Genomic DNA, 27,616 nt, shown 5'->3' on the forward strand with positions numbered 1-27,616 from the left:
CCGCAGGCATCATTATAATGCGACTTGTATGGATAAAATTAAAATTTAAGAAAGATGCGTTTTAGATTAAAAAACAAAGAAATTAACATACAGTTAATAAAACAAAGCACACACAATTAAAAAAAAAACATAAAAACTCTATATTTAAAACGTATGTACATTTTCAGCCGAATTTAAGCGTTGGCTTTATTTAAATAAATTGAAATGCCATCATCATAGCTATTTGTAATAAAACCCTGAAAAAATTAACATACATTGTTAAATGCTACAACAAAGTTTTTATATTTAGATAGATTTAATTGGTGTTTTGTTTAATAATTGTTTTGTTTTTAAAATAATGTGTTAATTTTCACTTACATTCTATCAGGATAGAAACGAGTCGTTCCACTAAGCTAAATAAAAATCGTCATAAGTTAATTTTTTTTTATTTTAGTTCTTTAATTGTGTTAACGGCAACAACCCAATACAAGTTATAGCCGCAATATATATTATTTTAGTTAACTCAGTTTAATTTGTATTTGTTACACGCAAAGAATGCTAAATTTACCACCATAGTTTCTCCTATTGTTAGAGGATTATTAAACGGGAATCGATCGTTGAGCATACACGACGAAGGGAAAGCATTTCCCGAAACCACGTTTGCACCTTGAAGGCTTTCACCTAAAACATATCACATAAGACAACTTTCACAAAGAGGTATTCAGCACTTCAAAATTGAAATGTATATAACAAATTTAGCGAAAGTTAACCTTGTTCTACAATTTCCATAACCATCATCATTCCGACATCCTCGTGAAATAAAATGTGGCAATGAATAACAACCGTTCCAGTGTATTGATGTGGTACAAATCTTATCTAAACAATTATAAATATGTGACAAAACGTAAGCTTTGTTCTTATCTAATACATTTCAAAAAATACAGTATGCTCACAGTAATGTTTGACAAGGGTGGCACCCATAACACATCTCTCCAATCACCAGCTTGAGCGTAACCAAGAGTTCCTGGTGCCGTGATATTTTGCCATATTTGATCGTGTCCCAAAAACTGAAGTGGGTCTTCAGGAATATTAATTATTGCCGATTCTGCACACAAAAATGTAAGGTATTTTAATGATAACAAATATCTTTTTTTAATATATAGGCCTTAATAATCTCAAAACCACCGTCGTAATTGCTGTGCTGGAAAAGGCAGGTATCATTTTGTTGGTTAAAAAGCCTCCAATTGTCTTCGTTACTTTCCATGAACGGTCCTGTGTATTCGTTGTAGCTTATTACCTACATAAAAAAATAAACTTAAATTATATTCATAAAAATATACAAACTTTAAATAAGAAATGTTAAAGGTAAAATCCTATACTTGATATGAATTTATATGAATATGGATAGGGTGTCCGACTTGTGTTCCCGCATTTGTTAAATACCACTCCTGCGTCTTGTTTGATTCGATTTTGTACCTAATCATTTAAATAATGGATTTAGTTACTATATGATAAAAACTTGATTGTACTTTTTTTTATGGCAGTAATTACCTGAAGTAAAATGGAGTAGAAAAAGAATCTCGGTTCAGTGTCAGTTGCTGATTAGCTTCAATTACGAATCTGCCATGAAGATCTTCTTGTGGCACGTTTCTTAAATCTCTAACAAACCAAGGTCGTTCTGGCAAGTTACTTGTTGGAATTGCGGTGTTAGCTGGGGTTCCGGTAACGGTTATTGTCATCAACAATTCTCTATATGGTGAGCTGTTTCCCAACGAAGCATCAGTGTTCCGTGGTGGAGGGTTTGACCTAAGCTAAAAAAAAACTTGCGAGGTTAATATTTAAAATTAGTAGCCTATTTGCGAAACGAAATTTGTTTTAATTTACCTGATAACTTCCTGGTTGATTGCAGACAACTAGCCAATCTGTTCTACCTGAAGCAACAATGAATCCCTTTCCCAATTTGGGAGGTCTTGGTGCATCAAGATATACCCCATCAAATGCAATCTCGCGAACTTCGCAAGCAGGATTAACACCATTCTCGTCCAAAATTTCAGGAGCTAAAGTTATCGAACTTGAGCCAGCATTTACCATTCTTAAATTGATACATTGAATTGTTACTTACTATAAAATAGTGTGGCAATAATTTAATTTGTGATTTAATTGCAAAAAGTAAATTCAAATTACCTAAATCGTTTTATCTGTCCAGCTTCCATAGTAAATACAGGCTTTAGTTGGCCATTTACAGTAAAAAAGTTGATGTTATTTTGTCTATTTGTCAACCATTGACCAAAAGTCTGATCGTTGACGTCGGTCACAATATCGTACAAACCACTAAAAAATGCATTTAAGGGGCATAAGATGTGGTTAACAGTTTAAAATATTTTTAACTTACAATCCAACTCTGTCTTCGGAATCTTTCTGCAAGTCAATAAATCCGCCTCCCGAAAATAATAAAGTAGGTTGAAAAACCAGTTGTATATCGTGTTGACAATTGTTTGGACAAGAAACGGCTTGGATGTAATCTGGAACACTTGAATCGGTCGGATCTTCTATTATTATCATACCTGACATGCCACTGTTAACCTGTCAATCATTGCTCCAAAAATTTTAAATTATTTTAAGTTTAGGCTATTTTAAATAAACCAAATCTTAGTTTTTTAAGAATCCATTTTATTAGTTAAATTACAGTGTTTTTTTACATCTATAGTTTACCTGTATATTAGTTGAGCCATGTACATGGGGATGATACCAATATGTGCCAGATGGGTTCTCAGGGTTTATATCATAGACATAGGAAAAATTTCCATTGGGACTGGCTTCCACAAATACGTCATCACTTGGTTGCTAAAAAAAACATTAGTACGATTTTCTTGTGATGTGTTTATTTATTAAATATCTATTTAAGGTTGTTAAAATTTGACTGTTACATTACTTAAATATACCAATTTTCTGTTATTGTAAAAACTGAAATAGAAAATTTAAATCATTGCATTTTACCGCACTACTAATATGAAGACCATGTGTGTGAAGGTTTGTGGTATTAGGAAGTCGAAGTTCATTTACGGGAAGCTTTTTTTCAGGCTCGTTCAAGTTGTTTTTCTATATAAAATGTTCGTAAACAAAAAGTTTATTTTTTTAATCATCTTGACATGGTTTGGTTAATAGTATATTTACATTTAACAATATACAATTATGAATATAACCAGTTCGGTTTTTATATTAACACTCTTATTTTTGTTAGAATATTTTATTAAGTTTACCAGTAAAACTTCAAGATGGTCTCCTTTTTTAATGCGCCAAGTTTGCGACGGAACTCTGTTGTTAAACATTCTTCTTGGCAACACCATCCAATCTATTTGAAAGTCGTCAATATCCAGCACGATGTCGATCTTAAGCGAGCCGTTAACTGAAACAAACTCATCAGGTTGACGTAGAGGTTCTCCTCCTGCGTAGGTTGGAAAATAGGGTTCAAACAAAAGTGTGTTGCAACAAAAATAATTTTTAAATTGTTATTTGTTTGTTAATTTGATTAGAAAAAAGGGTGACTAAAACACAATATATCTTATCAGACTGGTATTTTACATGTATGTAATATAAAAATATATCGTTATATATTGTTACCTTGAAGCTCGCATGGAGATTGATACGAACATTGACTCAGACACGGAGCCGCACAAAAAGAAGCGACAAAAATGAAGGGAAATAAAATAAAAAACATACTTATATCTTACTGGTATACTTATATCTTACTGGTATTCATAGAATATTGTATAATTCTTTAACCTTTGTAGTCATTTAAAGTTTTTTAGTTAGATTTTTTATTGTTGAATTATTTATTTTAGTTTTAAATAATGTAGAAATATTAAGTCCTACACCAAAATAGTTTATCTTAATAAACTTTTTAATTTTCTTAAGGTGTTAATTTTAAATCTCAAACCTATAAACTGATAAACACAGTGAGATGCTTTGTTTTTATACTACGCGATTGCTATAAGTTCTCATCTAATTCTCTATCGTCCTCTAGCGAAAAATTGCAACACATTTTTTTTTAAATTAAAACTGTTACAAATGTACGATATGTGCAAGAAACTGCATTTAAAACATCAACAACCTTTTTAAAACACCGTCAATTTTTTTATTATGACATAAAGTTGAACAAGCAACATACTACTTTCCAATTCTTTCCTTTTTAACCTAAAATTTTGCTCTTAAGTCAATTACTACAATATCTACAACAACAACAACATATAAAAGTCATGCTTTACAGCTAAAAGCTAATATCAACTACTTAACTACAAGGTAGATTTATAAGCTTCTGTCTTTTAACTTCACCAGCGCACCTACAGATACATAATTTATTTCATTTTACCTATCTCATTTTTAGAATTAATAAAATCGCGCTAACCTTTTTCGGCAAGCCCGGTGATGTCACAGAGGAGCTGTTGATGTAAGTGACGTCAGACTTAGATGGTGTCACGCTCGTGAAAAAGGCCATGCTCTGAGTCGATCTTCGGTACTTCTTCATGAACGCTCTTCGCACATCATCATTTCGCAGGCAATGTAGAACGAATATAGCGACTCCCTAAAGTTAGAAAATCTTTAAAATCGCAAAGTAAATAAAATTTGATTGTCATTACTTGAAATTTGTTACTAATGTTCCTATAATATTTGGGAACGTGCTATAGTTATAAAAAACTAACTTGCAGGGAGTTGAACACAGCAAACAGATAAAGAAACCATTTTGTTGCTTCATTAACTGCTAAAGCACCCAATAACCACGTTACACCGAACAATGGAGTTAAAACAGCGATTGCTCTCAAGGTCCGTTTAGTTCGTTCCCATTCTCCACTCTTAGCGTTTGTTTTTAATTTTAAAAACACTTGAACGATCATGCCCATCAGAATAAGGTTTATCTGTTTAATTCAAAAGGATTAACAATATTCAAATTTTAATTCAACATTTTGCGTAAATGCTAACTGCCCGGCTTAAAAAACTAATTGTGTTTTGAATTAAAATAAAAAAAAACAAGTCTAAAATGTCTTACTATAATGAATCCTAAAGCTGGTCCAATAAAAGCCCAAGTTAGTCCATTTCTAATAGAGAGCCAGCAACCTTGATCAGTTCCGTAACCTTCATAACCAGCAGCAAGCGAAATTCCTACTACTATTAGAGGTAGCACCCAACCAAATACTAATTCCGATATTTTCAGTTAAAAAAAATGTTTCAGATTAAAATATGTTTTAAAAAACTTACTTTAAATTTAGAATAGCTTACCTATCATTAAACTAAAGTTGACCTGGCCATTTACAGCACGAACTGACTGATAATAGAGTAGAATTCCTTCCATCAGCATCCAAGAGAACGAGGCCATAAAGAAGAAATGAAGTAAAATTGCGACTGCTTTACAATGTGGCTGTTAAAATTTAACTTATTATTAATTGTTCTATTGTATACGTAGCTTTAAACTTACTGTTCCAATGGGTATTCGTGTTCCAATCAGTAGAACGATCTGTCCAAGACATAGAGTTGTGGCTAAGTTCAAATGCAGAACAACGCGCTAAACGATTCAGATATAGTGTTATTGTATTTAGTTAAATTGCCATCATATGAGATTACTTAGCGTTATCTTAAACCTTGATTTTGGTTAGTCTCAGATACAGAAAAGTGAAGATAGTTAGTAGAAGAGCAGTTATTGAAGTCCCACTTCCAACATAAGTTATCACGTTAAAGAATTCTTGCTCCCTGTCAGTAAACTTAAAGAAATAATTGAATTATTATTTTTTTTCTTTAATAGTGAAATTAATATAGGTTTAAATTTACTTGTAAATCGGTGTGCAGAAACAACATAGCAAAAGATGTGTTGTGATTGCACGAACAGCTGATATGCGTCGTATTCTCCGATGTAACAACACACCCAGAATTAGACCAAATGTCGTCCGAAGAATCAATAAAAGCACATATAGCTTCTGTGATTTCACCACTCTGCTAAAATAACAAAAAAACAATCAAATTAAATATAAATGATGTAAAGGTAATGTAGAAAAGGTAATAAAATTTTAAAATACCTCAAACTTTCTAAAAGTCATTTCTACAGAGACGTCGTTTGTAGCATTTTCCCCGTTATGCAAAGAAACTGATTGCAAAACACTTCCAAAACTTGCTATTTCCTCTAAAAAAGTACTTCCTGGAAAAACCAGATCCTCGCTTTTGTAAGTCACAAATGTTGCAAAATTTACACTGACGTCATTCGTGACAGTTGTAACTGTGACGTCACCATTTTCGATGTTGCAGCCGTATGTTTCATCGCCAAGTCGGCAAGACGTAACAATAACATTTCTGTTTTCACATTTATAATTTCAATTGAATAAAATTATATTTATTTGTTTTATAATTGTTATATTTAACCCACCTAAAATTAAAATCTAAAATAGAACTTTCTACTTCGTCTTTAAGCACCGTAGATGTAACAGCAATGGCATATTCTTCTATTTTTGCCACTACGTTTGCAAATATAGAACTATCGTTTGCACTTGAAAGAGTAAGTAAATTATCTGCCAGGATTGTGGTACTGGCGTTAAGAAATAACTGAAAAAAATCGAATTTTAACAAATTTAAGGTGATAGATTAAGGATTTATAAAATTGTGAAATATATAAATACACAATTTTTTTACATTTTTTGATTACTTTTAATGTTCTTACATACTTGGGCGATTGTTTTGTTGGTACTATTTGCATTCACAATTTGATCAAACAAGTTGATCCAAGAAGATGTTTCGTTTCTTGGTTGGGCTGTTGTGTTAACTTTCAATATTACCTCAAGTACTTCTTGTAAAATTTGATCAACTTGCCTTTGCGATGTCGCTTCGACCAGACCACTTTTCAAGACTTCACTTAAACTATCCGGCTGCATAAGTCGTACAAATATGTGAGTTTCTACGTGACTTTACTACCACAAGCATAGCAATTTAAATGACACTACATTTAAAAATTGGCTTGTTTAATTTTTGTAATTATTTTAGCTACTTAGAATTATTTACCGTTTGGGTGTCGATGTTGCTTAAAAGGTCCAATAGTTTCTGTAAAGAGTTTGTTGTTGTTTCCGGAATTATCGAGGTCGTCGTCATTTGAACTGCGACTGAATTCGTTGTCGTAGTACCTATATAAAGTATTATTAACACAAACAAATTTTAATAAGTTTTTTTTATTTTTTGAATAACATGGAAGTTGAATCCAAATTATAATTATATTATTTACATCAGCTTAATGACAAGTTTTAACTCGGGGTGTAAGTTTGAGAGAAACTCCGACATTTTATAAAAATTAACTTTTTTATAATCACAATATATCTAAGGTCAATTTTTTAAACTATTTCGATCCCGGTATATTTTCCTTCATATTACTAACACAGTTCTTGACTTATATTTTGAACTACTTTTATGGCCCTTAAGTAGAGAATCATTAACTTTACACGTGATACAACAACATTTTCTACATTGAACTAAAAATGTATTGTATACTTACAGTTAACTTGTACTTGATTTGCTATAAAGCAGTCAGGAACACCATCATACTCGGTGTTCCAACAACATTGATTAAAATCCAAGCATCTCGCTTCTTCTCGGGCTTCGTTTTGCGAATTGGGGCAAGCGACGCGAAAGAGTTTGTCCATTTCGCATACTGTATAACAATAGGTTGCTTTATACTACTGTGGTTAACCTTTTACCTTTGGTATTTTTGTCCGTGTATGACATTACTATAGTAAATATCTGACTTTTCATTATACAAAAGTTTAAATACTAAAAATAAAAGGCAAACTTTCTTCAGTTATAAATTTATTAGTCCATCAATTTAAACAACTTTTCCTGTATAACGTATGCTAAAAAAACCACAAATTCTTACTTAGCTTACATACTTAGCGCTCTGCACAAAAATTCAACGCTAAGCAAAAAAGAACGCCGCAAAGGGATTAGTTCAAGGCAAAACACGACCTTGCTTTCGTTAAAAGACTTTAAATCGTTTTTTTTTAATGTACAGGCGTGCGTAGTTTGAAACGATGGATTTATACTTACCCTTTTCTGTGCATGGCGTTACTTTATCTTTCAAATTCAAAAATACGACAAGAAATATTGCAATAAAACGAAACATGTTCAGTGACTTCCAACCAAACTGAATTATTCCACTAAATTTTATTATCAATTTACCGCAGTATTTTAAATCGAATATTAAAATAACGTTTTTCATAGGGTTATATATTTTGTTTATATGGGGCATTACATTAAATGTATTACCCAGATGTCGTTTATCAAAACACAACTACATTTAGTAATATCGATTATATATTGCATTCAACCCTTGAATTAACATGCAAGAATTTTGAGACATAAAATATTTTAATTTATTTTTTTGTTTGTGTAAAACATTAACAAATTAAAAGTTTTTGAGCAATTTATAATGATAAGGCTACTGATTTTGCTTGCACTTTTCTGTGTAACATGGTTCGTTATAACAGGTTTTAGAAGTAAAAATGTAATTAAATTACGTTTGAACAAATTTATTTATCCATTTAATATAAATTGTTCATATTTGACAAAATTAATATTATCCTTAATTCTCATACTTCACAAAATTAATATTATCTTTTAACCGCCATTAGGTGGGACCAATAAGAAGAAATTACACCGTCATGCCGAAAGAGTATTTTCACGCTATGGAAAGATAAAGATAATAGTGGAAATGCGCCTAGAAGCCTATTGACTAGTGTATAGAATATCACAGCAATGTCATTATGCTGGTTTTGGTGGTAAACAAAAACTAAAAAACTTTAGTTCCTGTCAAGACAAACCGACCGTTACCCGAAGCAAAATTAAAACACAAATTATTTTAAACGAAGCGGATCAAAACATAAGCAATTCTACAGAGATATAAGCCCATTCTAATAAAAAAATCACAACGAATATAAAATGGCGTGCAAAAATACAAATTTAAATAAAAAATGATAATATGTACATGTTAATATTTCATCTCCCCCATAATAATCCATTTAAATATTTAGTAAATGTATTGAAATACCATCATCATTGCAGTTACCGCAAAAGTCCTAAAATAATTTAAAATTTTAAGCGTTGTTACAGTTGGAATGAATAATATTTAGGTAAAACCTTTTAAATTTATAAATAAGTAACATTGAATAAAGGTATTTAAATAACATATGATTTTACGGCCCTGAAGTTAACACAACAGTATATAAGATTATCGCCGTATAATACACTTAAAATAGAAATTTAACATTGAAGTTTTTAATTTTTTTAGTAAGTAAATAATAAAACTACTTACATTTTACGAGGATAGTGATGTGCCATTCCGCCCTTAAATCAATATACAAAAACGGGTTTAATATTGTGTTGACATATAACTTTTGTATTTATACGTCAATAGCGAGAAAAAATGTAATAGGAAAAAAACGACAAAAAAATTATTCCATCAATCTGGATAAAGTTTAAATAAAAAGATATTTAACGCACTCAGCATAAAAAGGAGTAGCTTAGTACAAAGGCACTTATTAAACGCTAAACAATATTTTAAAACAAAATGACTTGTTACCGGGTATTGTTCGCCAATAGTCAGGTTATTATTAAACGGAAATCGATCACTAGGCATACAAGACGAGGGGAAGGCATTTCCCGAAGCCACGTTAGCACCTTGTAGGCTTTCACCTTTACAAATTGAAAATTATTTGAAGTAATTTCAAGCAATCAATTTTTTGCATATAAATGTACAAATGAAATTCAAGTTTGTGTATTAATTGTACGCTTAAACTAACCCTGTTCAACAATTTCCATGACCGCCATCATGCCGAGGTCCTCGTGCAACAAAATGTGGCAATGAATAACAATCGTTCCAGTGTATTGGTGTGGTACAAATCTTATCTGAAAAATTATAATCAAAAGTTTACATTTCTAAAACAAAAGAGATCGTTTCAAGAATGTTTGACGAGGGTGAACGCTAGTCTGGACAGGTACAAATAAAATACAAACTTTGCACAGAACGTTACATTTTTAAAACAAATAATATGCTTACAGTAATGTTTGACAAGGGTGGCACCCATAACACATCTCTCCAATCACCAGCTTGAGCGTAACCAAGAGTTCCTGGTGCCGAGATATTTTGCCACCTTTGATCATGTCCTAAAAACTGAAGTGGGTCTTCAGGAATATCAATTATTGCTTCAGCTAAAAGTTGGTAAACATCAAATATTTAGAAAAAAAAAAAAAAAAAACTACCTGACAAAAAAACTACCCCTTTAGAAAAAACTACCTGACAACTTTACGCTAGTAAAATATTAACTTTTTTGAAAGTAAAAAATATTCAAAACTCCTTTACATAGCGTGCTAGCCTGCCTTTACAACAAAATGTTGTGCCTTACGGTGATGTTTGCTGTGTTGATAAGTGCATGTTTCGTTTTGTTGATTAAACAATCTCCATTTGTTGTCTGCGTTACTGCTCATAAAAGGACCCGTGTATTCATTATAACTTATGACCTTAATAAAGAACAACGTTTTACGTAAATTAAAACTATATGTTTTACATAAAAGTATGTTTGGTAATATGTTTTTTACTTGGAAAGAGTTGACATGAATATGAATTGGATGTCCCTCGCTTATTCCTGCATTTGTTAAATACCATTCTTGCGTCTTGTTTGATTCCACTTTGTATCTGCGGTGGTTTAAAATCAAGAAAGCTGCTACTATGGTTAGACTATAATATAATCCTGCACTTAATACGGATAAAAAACTAATTAAAATACCGAAAATAAGAGGGACTTGAAAAAGAATCTCGGTTTAGTGTCAGCTGGTCATTAGCTTCAATTACAAATCTTCCATGGAGATCTTCTTGCGACACGTTTCTTAAATCTCCAACAAACCAAGGTCGTTCTGGTAAGTTACTTGTTGGCATTACGGTGTTAGCTGGGGTTCCGGTCACATTTAGTGTCATCAATAATTCAGTGTATGGTAAACTGTCTCCCAACGAAGGATCAGTGTTCGCTGGTAGGGGGTTTGACTTGAGCTACAAGTAAAAACAAATAAAAATCTCAAATATGTTTTTTTTTCTAAATAGTTAAGATATAATTTACCTGATATATGCCATGGTTATTGCATACCACCAGCCAATCTGTTTTACCTGAAGCAACAATAAATCCCTTTCCTAATTTGGGAGGTCTTGGTGCATCAAGATAAACCCCATCAAATGCAATCTCGCGAACTTCGCAAGCAGGATTAACACCATTTTCGTCCAAAATTTCAGGAGCTAAAGTTAATAAACTTGAGCCAGCATTTACCATCCTTAATACAACACAGTTTTATCTTGTTTGTGTATTTTTTTAACAATAATTCAAATTAAAATGAATTTTATACCTAAATCGTTTTATTTGTCCAGCTTCCATTGTCAACATAGGGTTAAGTTGCCCGTTAACAGTAATGAGGTTGATATTATTTGATGTATTTCTTAACCACTCACCAAAAGTTTGGTTGTTGACATCGGTACTAATATTATACAAATCACTAAAAAAATATAATTTAAGTTGTGATGTAGGATGCTCTTTAATGTGTTTTAAACTTACATTCCAACTTCATCTTCGGATCTTGTTTGCAAATCAATAAATCCGTCACCTGAGTAAAGTAACGTAGGCTGAAAAAGCAGTTGTATATCGTGTTGACAATTGTTTGGGCAAGAAACGGCTTGAATGTAATCTGGAACACTTGAATCGGTCGGATCTTCCACAATTAACATACCTGCCATTCCACTGTCTACCTTAAAAAAAACATTAATTTGGTGTTTTATTTTATGTGAGAAAATTTCACAAAAAATAAATTTCACTTACTTGTAAATTTGTTGAGCCATGCACATGTGGATGATACCAGTATGTTCCTGCGGGATTTTCAGAATTTATTTCATAAACATAAGGATAAAATTTACCAGGGTGTATTTCCCAAAATACGTCATCACCTGGTAACTGTAAATATTTTTAATTTAAAATATTTTCTAAACTAGAAACTAATAAAAAAGAATTAATATACATGTAACTATAAGAGTTAATTTTACTTTACTGCCAATATGAAGACCATGTGTATGAAGGTTGGTGGTATTGGGAAGTCGCAAAGAATTGAGTGGACCCGTTTTTTGGCCTTCTTTTAAAAGATTGGTCTATGACACAGTAGGTGAAATTTACAAACAACAATAAAATCAAATTGCTGTGTTACATGTAACTAGCCAAAACCAAGTTTACCAGGTTAACTTCTAATCTATCTCCTTGCTTAACTCTCCAAGTTTCAGAAGGAATTTTTCCGTTGAACATTCTTCTTGGTAACACCATCCAATCCACCTGAAAATCTCCAACGTTGACTACAAGATCGACCTTCAGATCACCGTTTTCTGAAACAAGTTGTTCGAGAGGGCGTAAGGGTTCACCGCCTGTACGAAAAAAGTATATATATATACATTAAAGTAGGTATATTAAATACAGTAACCTAAAGTATACATTTCCAAAATGCACTGGTATTTTTCTATTAAAATTTGGAGTCGTATTTACTTTATAGCCCATTCTCTATCTACGAAAAAACAAGGTATTATAGCATTTACAAAATATCAGCTGGCAAACACCAGAGCTTTTATTAAATAAATCTTTTTATAATACAACCATTTTACCTTTAAGCTCACATGGCGACTCATACGAACATTGACTTAAGCATGGCATAACCAAAACCGATGTAATAAAGTAAAACAAAAACCAACACATAATAATCAGTGTGTCTGCTATATCTAAACGCTAATATATCTAAAATGTCCAACATAAAATATTTACTTGTAGCGTTTTAAAACTTTCGAAGCATTTTATTACGAACTAAACTAATGTTAACGTACGCTAAAAGGTTGCTAAAGAATGACGTAAACGTTTTGCATATAATATTCTACTACAACTTCGAAAAATTACTTAAAGTAGGCCTATAGCGCCATCTAGCACAGAGATAGATTATTAAAAATACATATCATTTTCAGCATTTTTTAATTGTAAATATTGCTAATTAATTATATTTTAATTTTTATAAATTTAATTTTCAAGTATATTTATTACTTAAAAAAAAAATTTGTATAGCCTTATTTTTCGTTCATCTCCCTAATATTTTATAAATTGTATATAGAAATATACCAACGGTAAATTATAACTAAAAAGGTTTTCATCAAATTTTTATATATAAAAAGGTTTCCATCAAATTATTTACAACAAAAATAGTATTTCTGCATTGCCAATTATAAATACCAATGCAATATTACTTTAAACTGGTCATCCTTTTTAGTTTTACAAACTTTAACAATAAAAAAATGAATATTAATAACTATGTTCGACTGTTTTATTTAAAATGATACTAGTAACAAATAAAATACTGGATACAAAGCAATCGTATATTAAAAAACGCATGTTAGTAACTGTTATTCAGGTTTAACTAAACATTGTTTTCACAAAGTTTTCAAGATAGGTTTTATACCAAGGCTTAACAAAAAACAGAGCTTGAAGTCTGCTTATAAACGGAGAAACCGGTGGTAAGGATGGAGTTGGTTGACGAGGATACCAATCACCAGGAAAACATTGACCCATGAGCGCACCAGCATTGGTTTGCTGTACTTCAACAGTTTCACCTAAAAATTTAAATATGATTTTTTAGTTTTTTGAAATAGCAAATAAACAAAATAATCTAGTACCTCTGTTGATGATAAAAATGGACATCAACATTCCCAAATCCCGTGAAATAAGATGAGATGAACCGATATATATTTGACCAAATTGTTTGTGTGTGCGAAACCGAATCTTAACAAAATCTTAATTTTACGAAATTTTCAAACAATAAATTAATACTTTGTTTTAAAAAAATTAATTAAATTGTAATTTTACAAATAATATAGTGATTTTTTTATTAAATGGCACATGTAGTTACTGTTATATTCGAAAGTGGTGGCATTGAAACCACGTCCCTCCATTCTCCTATTTGAGACATCCCCAATGCGCCATTACCACTTTCATATTTTTTCTCCTGGCCTAACCTTTCCAACTGCTTAAGTGAATAAGCATATGGATTCACTGCCAAATTGTCTAAAAAAGTTAACCGAAAAATCAAAAACAATCTAATGGTAGTAAATAATATTAAATGCATGTTATTTTACATTTTAAAATTAAATAAAATACAGAAATTACCATTAAATCCCTTGTACTGAAGACCACATAAAGATCCATTTTGATGAACGAACTGCTCGTTCATATTTTCCATTACACTTACTGGGCCGTTGTATTTGTTATAACTGATTATCTTAATTGAAAAAAAATTTACATTGAACGTCAATAAATTTAATTAGCCTTAAAATAAGAAATTTAATATATTTACCTGAACAGGGTTCGTGGAAAAATGAATAAGATGCATATGTGTCGAGTCAGTATTTAACAAAATCCATTCTTCTACGCCATCTACCTGAGTTGAATATCTGTAAAAAATGACCAACTTAATTATTTTATTTCATGTTAGCTAATATCTTTCATTAATATACTTATCTTATCAACCGGCAGCGTGGTGTAGTGGTAAAAACACTTGCTACACACATGGGGTCGTGGGTTTAATCCCCACTGATCTTGTACTGTAGCGCCCTTAAATAAGGTGCCATAAACGACACGAACTCCTGCTGGGCCAGCACTTAATCAGCAGCATAATTACTGGGCAATTATAATTTATAATATTCCAAACTGCCACAGGCAACTCGAGACTGGGTCGGAGTAACTGATGTTACTTTATGTTTAAGTCGCGCATTCGACTTTCCCTTATCGAGGATAAAGATATATACAAAAAAAAACTGCTAGATGTTACCTTATATCTACGTTGTCCGGGCCGCTAAACCAAGACCTGTGAATTTTATTAGCAGAGTTAGCCTCAAACACAAATCTGCCAGTAAGACTTTCTTCATTGAGATAAGTAAGATCTCCAACACTGTTGGGTCTCCTCGGTAAGGAATTAGGAAAAACGTTAAACAGTTTGTTAAGATTGCGACCAGCAATAACGTTTATTGTTGCTAGGTTACCCTTCCAACGTCCGCTGCTTCCCAAAGTCGGGTTGTTAATTGAGAGTGGGTCAGAAAAAATCTAAAAAAAAATGTTAATTTTAAACTTTATTCTACATTTTTACGTTAAAAAATATCATTCTAATTTAATAAAACCTGATATTTGCCCATTCGGTTGCATTTTATTAGCCAATCAACGCGCGACCCAGGAGAAATCAGTGTTTGTGACGTCACCAGTCTTGGTCTGTCCAAATAAATTCCATCGACAGCAATTTCTCTGACTTTGCAATAAAAACCATTATTTCCAGGAACGTTAATTTCTAAAGTTTCGGTTCCTCCAGCATTAACAAGCCTAAAGGAAAAATTAACAAGTTTTTGGATAATTTCATCTTAATACACAAATTGTTTATTAAATTTAGCCCGGATCACTAGCCTATATTTAATTTTTATATAGGATTACCTGAAACGTTTAAGTTGTCCCTTTTCAATGGTAATTTGAGGTTTAACTTGGCCATTAGTTGTAAAATAATTAATGTTGTTGACCGGATCTGTTAACCATTCGTCCAATGACATTCCAGACCCGAATTCATTGTCTTCAATTCTTAAAACAGAAAGCAAATCAAAGATTTACATGTTTTTTATAAAACATATTTTATTCCCACGTTGACCTAGTTATTAATAGATTGTACCTATTCAGTAAATCGTCGCCAATAGATCTTTGAATTGCTCCAAAATTGTTTCTTCCAGCATTGCTGTACTGCAATGTTGGTTGAAAAACCAACTGGTAATCATGCTGACAATTATTCGGACAAGAAACTCTTGCGAGTATTGAACTTTCATCTTCGAAATTATCTTGAATGATAAATAAACCGGCCATACCACTACTGGTCTAAATAACAAAACAAAAAAGTAACTTCAGGAAATTTTGTACAACTAAGTAAGTGCAATTGATTTTATAACCGAATTGTTGTTATAATTTTAAGACAAATGAAAAACTTGGTTAATTTTATTTTAGAAAATATACCTGAAACACTGAAGAACCAAATAGACTGGGATGATACCAATTAGTGCCCGCGGGTTGATCTTTTTCAATAACAAATTGATAGGTTTTTCTTTCCCCTCCATCAATTTTAATTGCTTGATCATCCACCTTAAAATATAATTTTTTTTTAAAACAAAGTGTATATTTATAAAACAGACAAAACATTATAAAGTTATGCCTATGTTGCTAAGTTACCTGTGGTGACAGATTAAGTCCATGAAAATGAAGGTTGGTTGAATTTGGCCATCTCAGCATATTTGTCACCCCATTTAATTGCCTTGGTCTTAATCGGTTGTTCTTGCGTAAAAATAAAATTTCAATATTAACAACATCTTAAATATAGGAGTAATAAATCAAATCATGTGTTATATATTCTTTGACTGTCAGTTAACTAAAATTGACGTATAATAGATGCTAATAAACAAACCAGCGTAAGGCGAATTATATTTCCAGGCTTGGCCCAAATAGTTGGCCCAGTAATTTGACCATTGTACAATCTTCTTTTTGTTACCAGCCAATCGAAATTAACTTCATACACATCAACATCTAACTCTACGATAACTAATCTATCGCTGGATGATATTTGAACGGGTAAAGTCAGTTCTTTTCCAGCTGCAACAAACTTTGTTATTAAAAATGTAACTCTAAATAATTTATTGTGTTTTAGTTATCTGATTATTTGCAATATTGCTTAAAAGCTTTTATGACGATTATTATCTCATCTGTGAAATTTGTTAACTGAAATATTCACGTTTAAATACTTTTTAGAAAAATAACTTAGGTTAACAATTTATACTTTCGAAATCTGCACACGGATTCGAATTGCTGCATTCTTGTGAAAACACTACAGAAAAGCATATGGAAAAGATAATAAAAAACTCAGCTAAATCCATTAGCACAATTTAAATTTTTTAACTATGCTGTTGTTCAAAATTACCCACTTTTCCAAAAATGTTTACCCTTGCTTGTTCAATGCTTTTATACCAGATGACTTCGTCATCAGGTATTTGGTCAAATTGTTTAAATTTACCTAAGGGCAAAGCACCTTACGTAGGAAACACCCTTAATAGTAATCTACACGCAAGTAATGATGATATTAGAACCGATTGTTTTATTTTTCTTTATAATTTGTGTAAACAATATAGGTGTCAATAGTATGCTTTGATGATATTTTATCCTAGCTATTTTGTTTTAAGTTCAAAAAAATAATAGTTGAAACCAATATGATAAAGACAATACTTTTGACAATTTCAAATGATAACTGTTTAAAAGAATTCTCATTAACTACTAGTTTGCTTATCTGCAAATGCATAAATATTGACGAGTTACGCTGACAGAGTTCATTAGTTGCTTTTCTCATAAATAATTTATTATTTCAATTATAAGTAAAGGCATAATCTTCATAATACCTTAAACATTCAGTCAGCGTTTACTAGTTTATTTAGATACTGTTTGCCGCTTTTAAGCAAAAAGCAAGTAATAATCATAATATTTTTAAATAAGTTATTTTGTATCAGTTTAAAACAACACAGATGATGCTAAAAAGTTAAAAGATGAAAATTTACAAAACATTGCTTTAGTATAATAGAGTTTTCAATAATTTAAAATTACCTTAATAAAATTTGCCTTACAGATGGTTATATTTGTTGTTTGTACCATACTACTTTAGTCAAAAAATTGTTACTTTCTTTTATATAAATAATGATACAAAGTTTCACCACTGCAGCATATACTGATTTAGCGCAAGACGTTAGTGCTGCGAATTCAACAGCAATCGACCTAACAACAGTCAGCTTTGATATAGATCATTTGCAATCCACGAGAACTTTTATATTAGTCTTTCTAACGTTAGTTGGTGCGATTTTGTGTTATATTTTCTCCATTGTCTTCCATGCACTGTACGGACATTATTATAATCGAAATCGAGGAGAAAACATAGACGAACCAGACCTTGATGCAAGAGGTAAGACAACTTTGAAATTGAAATGTTTATAATTCAATTTAATATAAACTAAATATACCGCAGGTTTAAAATAGCCTCTAATTATAATACTTTATTGTTTCATTTGATTTTTAAACACCTTTGGTTTTAAAAAATTTAGGCCAACTGATTCTATTTCAATATTTGCTGATAACATATTTTTCGGTTATATATAAAATTCTCAAATAAAACATAATTGATAAATAATATTTTATTGCAAACAAAAATACAATTGGACTATGTTCAGAAAAGGCGTTAAATATTTCGCATTTGAGGTAAATATTCAATCTTCTAAAGGTAATAACGTAAACATGAATTTTCTAAGAACTACTTTCGTTGCCAAGGATATCTTGAGTTAACTTTCGAACTGGGTCGTTGTATTTTTTTAAGTAAATTCCAGGAACATAACCATCTCGTTCTTTGTACCTGAAAAGTAATAAAAATTTATAAAACGGCATCTATGAGTTTATAAAAACAACTTTTTGTAAAATTTAACTGTATTAAAACAAATTTAAAAAAATTTAAAAATAAAACGACTTTTAATTTCTTGATATTTTACGCAGTTATTTATTATATAATTAAATTTTAACAAAATCAATACTAATACATTAATATTTAATAAGTTAATTAATTGATAAATCTACCTTGCCAGCCACCATCCATCTTCGTTTCTTTCTAATACGTTAATTACCGAGTTTTTACTAAAACTTAATTCATCATTATTTTGTGCGGTGTAGGAATTAGTTGTTATGTATTCGCATCTATAACATACAAAAAGTAGACGTTTTTAAATAACTTTTAATTAATTAAAACTTTAGTAGTGCCTTATAGAAATATATAAATAAGTTGAATTAATTTCTTTCGTAAAATACATTGGGTTAATATTGATGTTCTTGAATAAACCTTTTTTTATAATTTTTTATAAATTTAACATTTCTTTTTTTAATTAGGCCTACCTCTTTCCTAGGTCATTTGAAGATGATGACGTAATTGAAGAAATTGATCGATTTTTGGTCAACTTATGTGGATGGGAAAACACCGAGTTCTAAAGACAAACATGTTGTTAATCGGTAACCTACCATATAAGCCAAAACAAAAATAGAACAACAAAACTGTACTTGCTTAAACTCAGTAATCACGCAAAAGGAAACCTAACATAACTCATCTTAGTAATCAATTATACAAATTAAGACTTGTTCTAGTTTTAGTTTTAATTTCCGTTCCAACATTTAAGTAAATTACCTTAATTATTTCTTTATCTTCACTACTAAGGAAACATGCTGGCACGTAACCGTGCACCGTGTCGTGACGTTTCACGAACCACCATCCTGTTTATGACGTAATAATACTTAGAATTAAGTTAAATAATAATAAAAATGACAAATATGCAAATGAAATTTTGTTTCGAAAATGGGGTCACGAAAATAACAACACCCAATAAAGTAAATGGATTTGAATTGGAACCAAATAACATGTTATTAGTGGTTAGCATAAAATTTTTGGTTTATTTTTATTGTTGTATATGCAAATTAAAAACTTGTTCATAAAAAAAGTTTCTCTGTTTTATTTAAATTAAATTTATAGAAAATTAAGTTTAAAATTAAACCTTACCAGTTTCACATTTCGACAACACTTCGACCTCTTCTCCACGAGTTAAACCAATGACGTTTTGTGCCACGTCATTTTCGCTGGTCACGTGATCCTCGATAGCGATATAAATTTCCGGTTGAGTGGGCGCAGTGACGACAAATCCGTGATCAAGGTTTTCTGTGGATTGCCAGAAGTCTGACATTGCTCTCTAAAAAAAAATTTAAATATTAAAAAATGAAATTTAAGTAGGTCATTTAGGTGCCTATGATATTATGAATCGCTTGGATTAAGCATGAATCAGCATTTAAATCATCACACCACGCTTTTTGACAAATATATATTCGTATAATTTTTTAAATAAAAGACTGTAACTAAATAGAACTAAACTCCATTTTTGGTTTAGATTTCGATATTGAATTTAGTAATTTCCTGTTTTATGTCAAAACATGAAATTTCGATAAACTTGGGTATTAGCAATGAAAAATATTTACATACATTGATTGACTCATTTAAAAATTTGTCACAAAATTTCCCACTTTCTACCTGCAATCTGGAATGTTGCAACGAAGTATTACTATAACTCGAACAGGGACGACTTTTGGACAAATCTGTTTCGTTGACCTTTCGTTCGGTCACTGGTGTATTACGCTGGGACGAATACGCAGAATTAGTCACGTAAAAATATATTCGGCCATTCCCACTGCAAAATATTATTTAGTTAATATTATACAAGTCTTAATGTTCAATTAAAAATTATACAAAAAATTCATAAAATAAAAACAATACCATTTGCATATATTAGAAAACAATTTAATTAAATAAAAAAAATCATGGCATTTACGTAGATGTCTTAAAAAAAAGTTAATTAAAAAAACAAAAAAGGATCATTCACGTTCAACTAAAAAACGAAATTAATACAGTTTACGTATATTCTAAAAAATAAAACTTAATTAAATAAAAAGGCGAGACAATTTACGCATATCTAAAAAATTAGAATAAAATAAATGAAACAAAATGTATACCGTGTACGTATATTCTAAAATTAAACTTTAATATTAACTTTGGGTACGTCAACTGTACAAATACAAGTTATTGACAAGAATATTAATTACACGTTTAATATATAAAACAAATTTCTCGTAATTATTTTACACACCATAACTTTAGGTCGATCGAGTCCATGACGTCACCAATGAGATGACGCATGTTTTAATGCAATCTAAAATTTAATTTAATTTTTGATTCACAAATTTTTTTTCGCTTACCACCATTTTGAATCCAAGTCGTTCGAACTCGGGTAAAAAAACTTTCGGGCAACTTCCAAGTCGGACAAGTGCTTGTAATACAAAAAAGCCTGTAAAATAAAACACATGTAATTACGTCATCTGAACACCTGGAAATGAAACCTAAAATTTGAGGTCACCTCCACTTAGAAATGACAGTGAACTTACAAAGTAATTATTAGTCATTGGTGGCATACGATTGGAAATTACGCAAAAAGTAAAAACGGCAATTATTAGGTTGAACAATAAAGGTGAAAAAAGTCTATAAAAAATCAAAGTTTTGACATCCATTTTCGACTGACAAAATTTGTTAAGAAAAGAAATTGTTAATTGGATCCAACGTTTAACAAGTCCCTTCTGATTACAATAGACGTATCGAAAACAAATTTAAATTTAGTATTGTTGCTTCCGTTAATTATCACGCAAAATCATTCCTACATCCAAAACACTCTTTAACATTTTAAGCAGACTGTAATTATTGGAAAATTTTATACAATAGTTGTATATTTACTTAAAAATTCGTCTGTTGTTTCGAAAACGTGGGGTGTAAAGTACGAAATGTTATATACTTATTCACGTTGATTGCTATAATAGTTTAAAATATAACAAAACAGTCTAGACTAGTTTAAAACAAATAAACTAGTTCTTTTGATTTAGTAATAGCGGAAGTAAACTAGTAAAGTTCTATTTATAGAAAATGACCTAAAAGTTTGCTTTTATTTTCATCGACTAATGCAGGCTAAAAATAGAAATACATTCGTAAATAATCGTGAATATGTTTGTTACCATATTTGTTCAATTTAAAATATAAGTTTATAAACTAATAAATAAAGTCAAAAATTACGAAAATTTTTGTAAAAAAATAAAGTTAAAATCATTGAAAACTATTAAAGCTGCCAATCATCAGACCCGACATACCACAAATTATAATCTTATGTTAATTAGTAGGCAATTTGTTCCTTATTAGATTTTAATGTATACACTAATAGAGTTTTGGTTTAGGTTTCGGCAATTATGGTTTGGATATTATAAACAAAACAAAACCGTACCATTACGTTTCGCAGAAACTGGAATTTATAGTTTACACGGGAAATCCTGGCTAATAAATTGCTTTAACCTTTATATTTTGTAGTTTAAAATATCAAAATCTAAAAAGTTCGCAAAAATTTTATATTAAGTTTGACTAATGAGAAACCTAAGTACCACCCAGGTGTAATAATTACCAATTAATAATTCTTCTTTACCTGAAAATATCGATTAAATCCGTCGATCATTCGAAGTCGTTTCATAGTTCCTCTAGCTAATGATAAATGTCGGCGTTTTAGTTTTCGTAAAAAGTATCCAGAATCGTCTTTTTTCTCCGAAGCTGTTTCTATACACTATAAAAAAAAAAAAAAATAAAACAATTAAATTTACGCTTAGAAATTCTTAAAAATGAAATAATTAGTTTAATAACTTTATTTTTGTACCTCAACAACGCTTGTTTGAAACTTTCTGATTTCCTTTAGTTTACGATAAATTGTCAATTCACTCCCATCTTCTCCAGTTACCAGAATAATAAAATACTGTAAACAGTAAAACGGTAAAAAGATGTGCAAATATTTTAAACAAATTCAAATTGTTGGTTAAAGTAATTTTAGTGCTTACCAGAGATTTTTTAGGCATTTGCGTCTTGTGAATTCCAACAATTTGTATGTCTTTCACTTTGTTGCATTCTTCAGGTAAGCAAGAAATCGAATCAAAAGAGCAGTCTGTATCATCTATGCTGAAATCGTCACTGTCAGTACTAAAACTATCATTGTCAACCGAGTTTGCACTAATGTCGTTATCGCAAACTTTTGCGTCCAGTACACTGATATCTGTGAGGGAATACTTTCGAACTTTGGTGCCTGGTTCCTTTACAATTGCATTGTTGTTAATTTGAGCCTGCAGTTTTGCCTTCACGTTAGCCTTTGACGGTACCTTTGGTTTTTGTAAACATTTTCCTGCCAAACAGGCAGTCACGTGAGAAATCGTTTTCAAGGCCGTGACGTCATCTCCGCATCCTGTGCATGCTTCAAACCTAGCCAATGTTTCTTTAAACATTGGATTTTTGTAAGTATTTTCTATAGTATGAGTTCTCATGTTATGTTTTATTTATGCAAAGTAATGTTCAATCTAAACATAAAAGCTCTTATTATCTAATTATTACGAAATTAGGCTTTCAATATACGTCAAACTAAACCTCATTTTGCTTTTTTGTTTATGAAACATGAAAACTGAATCCATTATACACAGATTTCGCAAAACCTAATTAAAATCACCGCAGTAAAAAGTAATTACAGTCACGTAACATTTAAAGAAAATATAAATTATAAAATTAAATTCTGATTTTAAACATTGTCTTTAAAAAGGCATCTGATGGTAACTGTTTAACTTAAAGCTAAATTTTAACTTCGTTAAATGTTATAGTTTTTAATGATTTTAAGATCGTATTTTACACCTGTCTAACTAATATTATATATTGCCTTTTGTATACAACTTTTAATGTTGATTCTACCGTATCAACTTTAAACTGACTTCTTACCGCAATGTCCACTTCTAATAAATACTACATTTCCTTTTTTCCACGTTTAATTGCGAGGATTTGGTTTGGTAAAACGTGTCATTAAATTGTTTCGTAACTTAGCCACAGCTACCGGATAACATAGAGCTAGCGCGAAGATTAGTTACTAAGGCTAATGACTTCTAAGTGTATTCTCCACTTAAATGTGTCTAGTTTAAAGTGTCCGTTTACTTATACTTGGTAAACGTTTGATAATTACGTGATGTAATCACAACCGTTATAAACAACGGTGCGTTTGTAGCATGTTAATTTCTCTTGTCGCGTGTAAGCGAAAGGTCTAATTCTATGACTAATTAGCATTGCCTTGTATGGCAATGTGTCAGTACAGGTCGTTATGTCCACCAAACGTTTCTCCTTTCAAGCGCGACAAATGTTACATAGTAACATAGCGACACAAATACACACCTTTAGGCCTAAAACAATATTATCAGCGATTCTGCGAATATAAAACGTCAGTGTCAATCTAAATTTAGTGACAGCATCAGATCGAGACTGGGCTTTTATGTCGCTGACGACACATAGGCAAACAGTAAAAGTTTACGGCGAAAGCGGCTTTTCAAACAAAACATGTTTGTTTATGATAGTTACTTATATTTGAAACAATAAATTGTAAAAACAAACAATTGAAATGTAATAAAATCGTTCCTCAAACATATGATGTATAACGTTTTTTCATGTAGTTTTATTACACCAACCATCCATCTTTTATCAACGAGTTTTGGACATGTAAAAATAATTAAAAAACCTATTGCAAGCAATCACAAAATTAAAATAAATTTTCAATCTAATCGAAGCTCACATAATTATACCTTAAAACCACCATAACGATTTCCCTAATTTAGGTAAGCTACACAACTTTATTTAAACCGACAAGTTTATGTAAGAAAATGTTACAGAGCTGATTAATCTGACATTCCAGAGAATTGCAACAAGCGCTTTTAGCAGGTTTTGTAGATTTTTGCGCCGAGTCACAATATACGCTGTTTACTATTTGCCATACCAGGTTGGTTTTGCATTTCATCTCACGTATTTTTAATAACGAGTTTATTTATTTTATACAAAAAGAGATTAGTTTGTTTTATTTTTCTTTAATATTAAAAAGGCAAATTTGTAAGTTAAAGATTGCAATTTAGATTTTTGATTTGTTAAATAAACTCTGGCGTATTAAATGTGACAATAAACTCTGCCTCGAGCTAAATTTCATTTGGACTTAACCAAGCCGGCAGCGTGGTGTAGTGATAAGAACTCTTGCTACACTACCATGAGGTCGTGGGTTCAATCCCCACTGATCTCAAGCTGTAGCGCCCTTGAGTAAGGCGCTATAAACGGTATGAACTCCTGCTGAGCCAGCACTTAATCAGCAGCATAATTACCGGGCAATTATAGTCTCTATAATATTCCAAACTGCCACAGGCAACTCGAGACTGGGTCGGAGTAACTGATGTTACTCTATGTTTAAGTCGCGCATTCGACTTTCCCACATCGAGGATAAAAATATATACAAAAAAAAAAAAAAAAAAAAAAGCACTTTTACAAATAAAAGTTGTATCATGACACCACCAAGCGGGCAATTTTATTCAACAAAAAATCAAATGGTGATGCAAACGATGAAGATTTAGTTAAGAAACTTAGTATCTAAAAATTGATACAACTTTTTGCAAATAAATGTTTCAACAAAATGAATACCAAAATTTTACAAATTAAGGTTTCATAGTAAAGGTAAAAAAAAGCAAATTTGACTTTCCACTTTTCGCCTTATTTAATATTTAAAAGGTCGTATTATCCGTTTCTTTACAAATTATACAATTTAAGTAAGCCCTCGCTCTTTAGCAACAATATTGTTAGTTTAAATAAATACAGCCTAAAACCACAATAAAATAACGAACAGAATTAATTAAAGATTATTAGAAGTTCACCAATGCTGGTTTGGTTAACATTTCCTTGCGTGACATTGCGTCAGCTGTATTTAATATTGACAATTTAAAAAAGATCAAAATATGGAAAATACAAAGGGGATGTTTCTCATTAGACCAACGTAACGGTTACAAAATTTTCAACAATAAACGCGAGAAGCTACGAACATCATTAACTCGACAAAGGGATTTGATCGACTTAAGGTCAGCGCGAACGAAGACTATTTAGAGAAAACTTAATGATTTTTGACGCATGTCTTTCTTTCTATAGAGTCCATTAAAAAGCTTCTGGTTTTGTTTTCGCTCACTTGCGAATGACTAATTGTGGAATTGACGCTCGCGGTGTAATTACCTGCCAATCCGCGACACGCTCGGGACTTTATTCTCTCTCATGTAACCCGACTGCTAATCCTGTAAGAAAGAAGAGGATTTGTCAAAACGAGGCGTGTGCTTTACGGAAATACATTTCTTGGTTTATCACCGATCGCTGAAAAATTTAAAAACTTACATTTGTTTTAAAATAAAAATAGGGAAATAGTATCACATTTCTAATAACATGTTGCAAAAAAAGTGTAAAATTTATTATTTAAAATTGCTATGACGTCACTAGGCATTTCCTAAAATAAATTTTTAAATTAATCATCAATCTATTGTACTCGATAATTACTCAACATACTATATATCCATTACTTCTATTTTAACAAGTTAATCCGATGACTGTTGTTTACGAATTATCCAATATTTACGATACAATTTAATCACCACAATCACACAATACTGTCATTAATTTTTAATTTTAAATTCTGCAATTTGTAATTTTCACGTGACTCGAACGACATTTTCATATTCAGAGATTAAGCTCGTGTTTCCGCTCCGGCAACTTTCTCCTTTTTTTATTTAGGGTCGTCTAAAATGTCCTTTTTTGTTTCTATGATTCCAGGGGTACATAAAACACCGCGAAACCAAAGTTGGTGAAAACGTATCAAATGTAAAGTTAGATGCTTGTTACAAATGTTAAGGTTTTTTAATAAAAATTTACTATTTTTAAGGCAATTTTTAACATCTTGTAAAAAAATCTGTAAATATTTTATTTTTAAATTATTAATTTTTAGAACAAATTTAAAATAAAAAGAACAGTAAAAAGTGATAATAAAAATAATTTTAAAGTAACTGTAATACGTTTTTTCGAAAAATCAGAAGCTTAACATGATGCCTTTCCGAAATATTTTTATCGTGGTGCTTGCAAGCATGTTTGTATTGGAGATGACAAGATCAAAATCATATGGAATGATTTTAAAAGAAAATTCTAAAGACCGAAACGAAGAAAAATTAAGAGAACCAAGATCATTAATTCAAAGCAGTAAAAATAAATTATATTTTTAAACTTGAATATTTATTATTTAATACCTTTTATAAGGTTATATTACGAATCTATATCAATTAATACAAGTATGAAAAATAATTAACATTTCTTTGAAACTTTCTGAATGATTATTTTGCAGGTGGTCCCGAGGTGGATCAAATTAACAGCGATCTAGCTGAAGCTTACGTGCGACAATTGATTAAAAAACTGATGACCGAACGGCGAGAAAGTAATCAGAAGTTCAATAACTTGTCACAAATATTCAAAGATTGGAATTCTCAAATTGCAGTGCCACAATCAGGAAAAAGTACATCAGGTTAACCTAAGTGTCTTACATTATAGCTTAAATTTAGAAAAATATTTTTAGAAAAAAAAATAAAGTTAAATAAATGTATTAACCTTGATTTAAAAGTATGTCAAGAAAAATTTTAACCAATTTATTTGAACCAAATTTTAAACCTTGTCCGGCGCTTGATATATCAAATGTGAAACTCACAAGAGAAACATGATATAAAATATAAAAATGTTTAAAAAAAAGGAAAAATAAATTTGTGTTTTAACAGGAAAAGTTGACATCACTTCGAATAAAAACCAAGACAACAAAAACAAAATTGGCAACGACGAAGAAAAAATGCAAATGATTGACAGAAACTATTATGGTTGGATGGATTTTGGAAAAAGATCAATCGATGAAGAAGACTACATGTACTAATTCAAAATCTTTAAACTGATTTTTCTCCTATTTTATTGCTTCTCCTTTTTT

At 30.8% G+C, this 27,616-nt stretch overlaps 6 protein-coding genes across 6 annotated transcripts; 1 reads left to right on the forward strand and 5 right to left on the reverse strand.

Moving 5' to 3' along the window:
* Positions 1 to 166: 166 nt before the first annotated feature.
* Positions 167 to 3,742, reverse strand: LOC145743339 (multicopper oxidase mco-like). The gene is made up of 15 exons (XM_082561276.1): positions 3,601 to 3,742; positions 3,240 to 3,424; positions 2,977 to 3,078; positions 2,692 to 2,823; positions 2,372 to 2,562; positions 2,164 to 2,310; positions 1,864 to 2,071; positions 1,531 to 1,790; positions 1,359 to 1,455; positions 1,165 to 1,276; positions 933 to 1,084; positions 750 to 855; positions 548 to 660; positions 358 to 392; positions 167 to 236 (listed from the first exon to the last, which is right to left on the reverse strand). Exons 1-15 carry the CDS (start codon positions 3,695 to 3,697, stop codon positions 191 to 193), a joined length of 1,983 nt encoding a protein of 660 aa, XP_082417402.1. The 5' UTR covers positions 3,698 to 3,742; the 3' UTR covers positions 167 to 190.
* A 565-nt stretch (positions 3,743 to 4,307) lies between these two features.
* On the reverse strand, positions 4,308 to 7,731 carry LOC145742200 (adhesion G protein-coupled receptor E3-like). The gene is made up of 14 exons (XM_082559987.1): positions 7,704 to 7,731; positions 7,502 to 7,657; positions 7,018 to 7,136; positions 6,684 to 6,884; positions 6,389 to 6,564; positions 6,045 to 6,315; positions 5,800 to 5,964; positions 5,613 to 5,732; positions 5,450 to 5,536; positions 5,254 to 5,392; positions 5,024 to 5,169; positions 4,680 to 4,892; positions 4,385 to 4,561; positions 4,308 to 4,319 (listed from the first exon to the last, which is right to left on the reverse strand). Exons 1-14 carry the CDS (start codon positions 7,729 to 7,731, stop codon positions 4,308 to 4,310), a joined length of 2,010 nt encoding a protein of 669 aa, XP_082416113.1.
* Positions 7,732 to 8,206: 475 nt separating this feature from the next.
* LOC145742992 (multicopper oxidase mco-like) lies at positions 8,207 to 12,813 on the reverse strand. Its single transcript, XM_082560843.1, has 15 exons — positions 12,683 to 12,813; positions 12,264 to 12,448; positions 12,080 to 12,181; positions 11,859 to 11,990; positions 11,598 to 11,788; positions 11,392 to 11,538; positions 11,112 to 11,319; positions 10,785 to 11,044; positions 10,597 to 10,693; positions 10,404 to 10,518; positions 10,058 to 10,209; positions 9,801 to 9,906; positions 9,581 to 9,693; positions 9,314 to 9,345; positions 8,207 to 9,077 (listed from the first exon to the last, which is right to left on the reverse strand). Exons 1-15 carry the CDS (start codon positions 12,771 to 12,773, stop codon positions 9,029 to 9,031), a joined length of 1,980 nt encoding a protein of 659 aa, XP_082416969.1. The 5' UTR covers positions 12,774 to 12,813; the 3' UTR covers positions 8,207 to 9,028.
* Positions 12,814 to 13,475: 662 nt separating this feature from the next.
* LOC145742201 (cell division protein FtsP-like) lies at positions 13,476 to 17,118 on the reverse strand. Its single transcript, XM_082559988.1, has 13 exons — positions 17,078 to 17,118; positions 16,546 to 16,762; positions 16,314 to 16,415; positions 16,101 to 16,226; positions 15,766 to 15,965; positions 15,537 to 15,677; positions 15,233 to 15,428; positions 14,923 to 15,158; positions 14,413 to 14,509; positions 14,226 to 14,337; positions 13,969 to 14,123; positions 13,736 to 13,841; positions 13,476 to 13,672 (listed from the first exon to the last, which is right to left on the reverse strand). Exons 1-13 carry the CDS (start codon positions 17,116 to 17,118, stop codon positions 13,476 to 13,478), a joined length of 1,926 nt encoding a protein of 641 aa, XP_082416114.1.
* A 1,301-nt stretch (positions 17,119 to 18,419) lies between these two features.
* LOC145742202 (SH3 and PX domain-containing protein 2A-like) lies at positions 18,420 to 23,096 on the reverse strand. Its single transcript, XM_082559989.1, has 10 exons — positions 22,620 to 23,096; positions 22,442 to 22,537; positions 22,217 to 22,351; positions 20,955 to 21,043; positions 20,233 to 20,389; positions 19,711 to 19,897; positions 19,342 to 19,427; positions 19,056 to 19,144; positions 18,744 to 18,860; positions 18,420 to 18,525 (listed from the first exon to the last, which is right to left on the reverse strand). The coding sequence occupies exons 1-10, from the start codon at positions 23,094 to 23,096 to the stop codon at positions 18,420 to 18,422; spliced, it is 1,539 nt and encodes a 512-aa protein (XP_082416115.1).
* Positions 23,097 to 26,699: 3,603 nt separating this feature from the next.
* LOC145742203 (uncharacterized) lies at positions 26,700 to 27,565 on the forward strand. Its single transcript, XM_082559990.1, has 3 exons — positions 26,700 to 26,850; positions 26,993 to 27,169; positions 27,417 to 27,565. The coding sequence occupies exons 1-3, from the start codon at positions 26,700 to 26,702 to the stop codon at positions 27,563 to 27,565; spliced, it is 477 nt and encodes a 158-aa protein (XP_082416116.1).
* Positions 27,566 to 27,616: the final 51 nt, after the last annotated feature.

The sequence above is a fragment of the Corella eumyota genome, chromosome 2, assembly GCF_963082875.1.
Source record: "Corella eumyota chromosome 2, kaCorEumy4.1, whole genome shotgun sequence".
Classification (NCBI taxonomy): Eukaryota; Metazoa; Chordata; class Ascidiacea; order Phlebobranchia; family Corellidae; genus Corella; species Corella eumyota.

Excerpts from the sequence above, each read along its gene's own strand:
- LOC145743339 (XM_082561276.1), bottom strand. The coding sequence starts at position 3,697 with ATGTTTTTTATTTTATTTCCCTTCATTTTTGTCGCTTCTTTTTGTGCG. Across the intron at positions 2,563-2,691 it reads ATGGCTCAACTAATATACAG|GTTAACAGTGGCATGTCAGG; the intron begins GTAAACTATAGA and ends AATGATTGACAG. Across the intron at positions 1,456-1,530 it reads TCTACTCCATTTTACTTCAG|GTACAAAATCGAATCAAACA; the intron begins GTAATTACTGCC and ends TTAAATGATTAG.
- LOC145742200 (XM_082559987.1), bottom strand. The coding sequence starts at position 7,731 with ATGTCATACACGGACAAAAATACCAAAG. Across the intron at positions 6,565-6,683 it reads CCAACAAAACAATCGCCCAA|TTATTTCTTAACGCCAGTAC; the intron begins GTATGTAAGAAC and ends GATTTTTTTCAG. Across the intron at positions 5,537-5,612 it reads TGAGACTAACCAAAATCAAG|CGCGTTGTTCTGCATTTGAA; the intron begins GTTTAAGATAAC and ends TGAATCGTTTAG.
- LOC145742992 (XM_082560843.1), bottom strand. The coding sequence starts at position 12,773 with ATGTGTTGGTTTTTGTTTTACTTTATTACATCGGTTTTGGTTATGCCA. Across the intron at positions 11,539-11,597 it reads TCCGAAGATGAAGTTGGAAT|TGATTTGTATAATATTAGTA; the intron begins GTAAGTTTAAAA and ends ATATTTTTTTAG. Across the intron at positions 9,694-9,800 it reads CATGGAAATTGTTGAACAGG|GTGAAAGCCTACAAGGTGCT; the intron begins GTTAGTTTAAGC and ends CAATTTGTAAAG.
- LOC145742201 (XM_082559988.1), bottom strand. The coding sequence starts at position 17,118 with ATGACGAAGTCATCTGGTATAAAAGCATTGAACAAGCAAGG. Across the intron at positions 16,763-17,077 it reads AAAGCATTGAACAAGCAAGG|AGTTACATTTTTAATAACAA; the intron begins GTAAACATTTTT and ends TAAATTATTTAG. Across the intron at positions 14,510-14,922 it reads TCTGCTAATAAAATTCACAG|ATATTCAACTCAGGTAGATG; the intron begins GTCTTGGTTTAG and ends CATTTTTTACAG.
- LOC145742202 (XM_082559989.1), bottom strand. The coding sequence starts at position 23,096 with ATGAGAACTCATACTATAGAAAATACTTACAAAAATCCAATGTTTAAA. Across the intron at positions 18,861-19,055 it reads TCAAATGACCTAGGAAAGAG|ATGCGAATACATAACAACTA; the intron begins GTAGGCCTAATT and ends TGTATGTTATAG. Across the intron at positions 18,526-18,743 it reads GATGGATGGTGGCTGGCAAG|GTACAAAGAACGAGATGGTT; the intron begins GTAGATTTATCA and ends ATTACTTTTCAG.
- LOC145742203 (XM_082559990.1), top strand. The coding sequence starts at position 26,700 with ATGCCTTTCCGAAATATTTTTATCGTGGTGCTTGCAAGCATGTTTGTA. Across the intron at positions 26,851-26,992 it reads AAGATCATTAATTCAAAGCA|GTGGTCCCGAGGTGGATCAA; the intron begins GTAAAAATAAAT and ends ATTATTTTGCAG. Across the intron at positions 27,170-27,416 it reads ATCAGGAAAAAGTACATCAG|GAAAAGTTGACATCACTTCG; the intron begins GTTAACCTAAGT and ends GTGTTTTAACAG.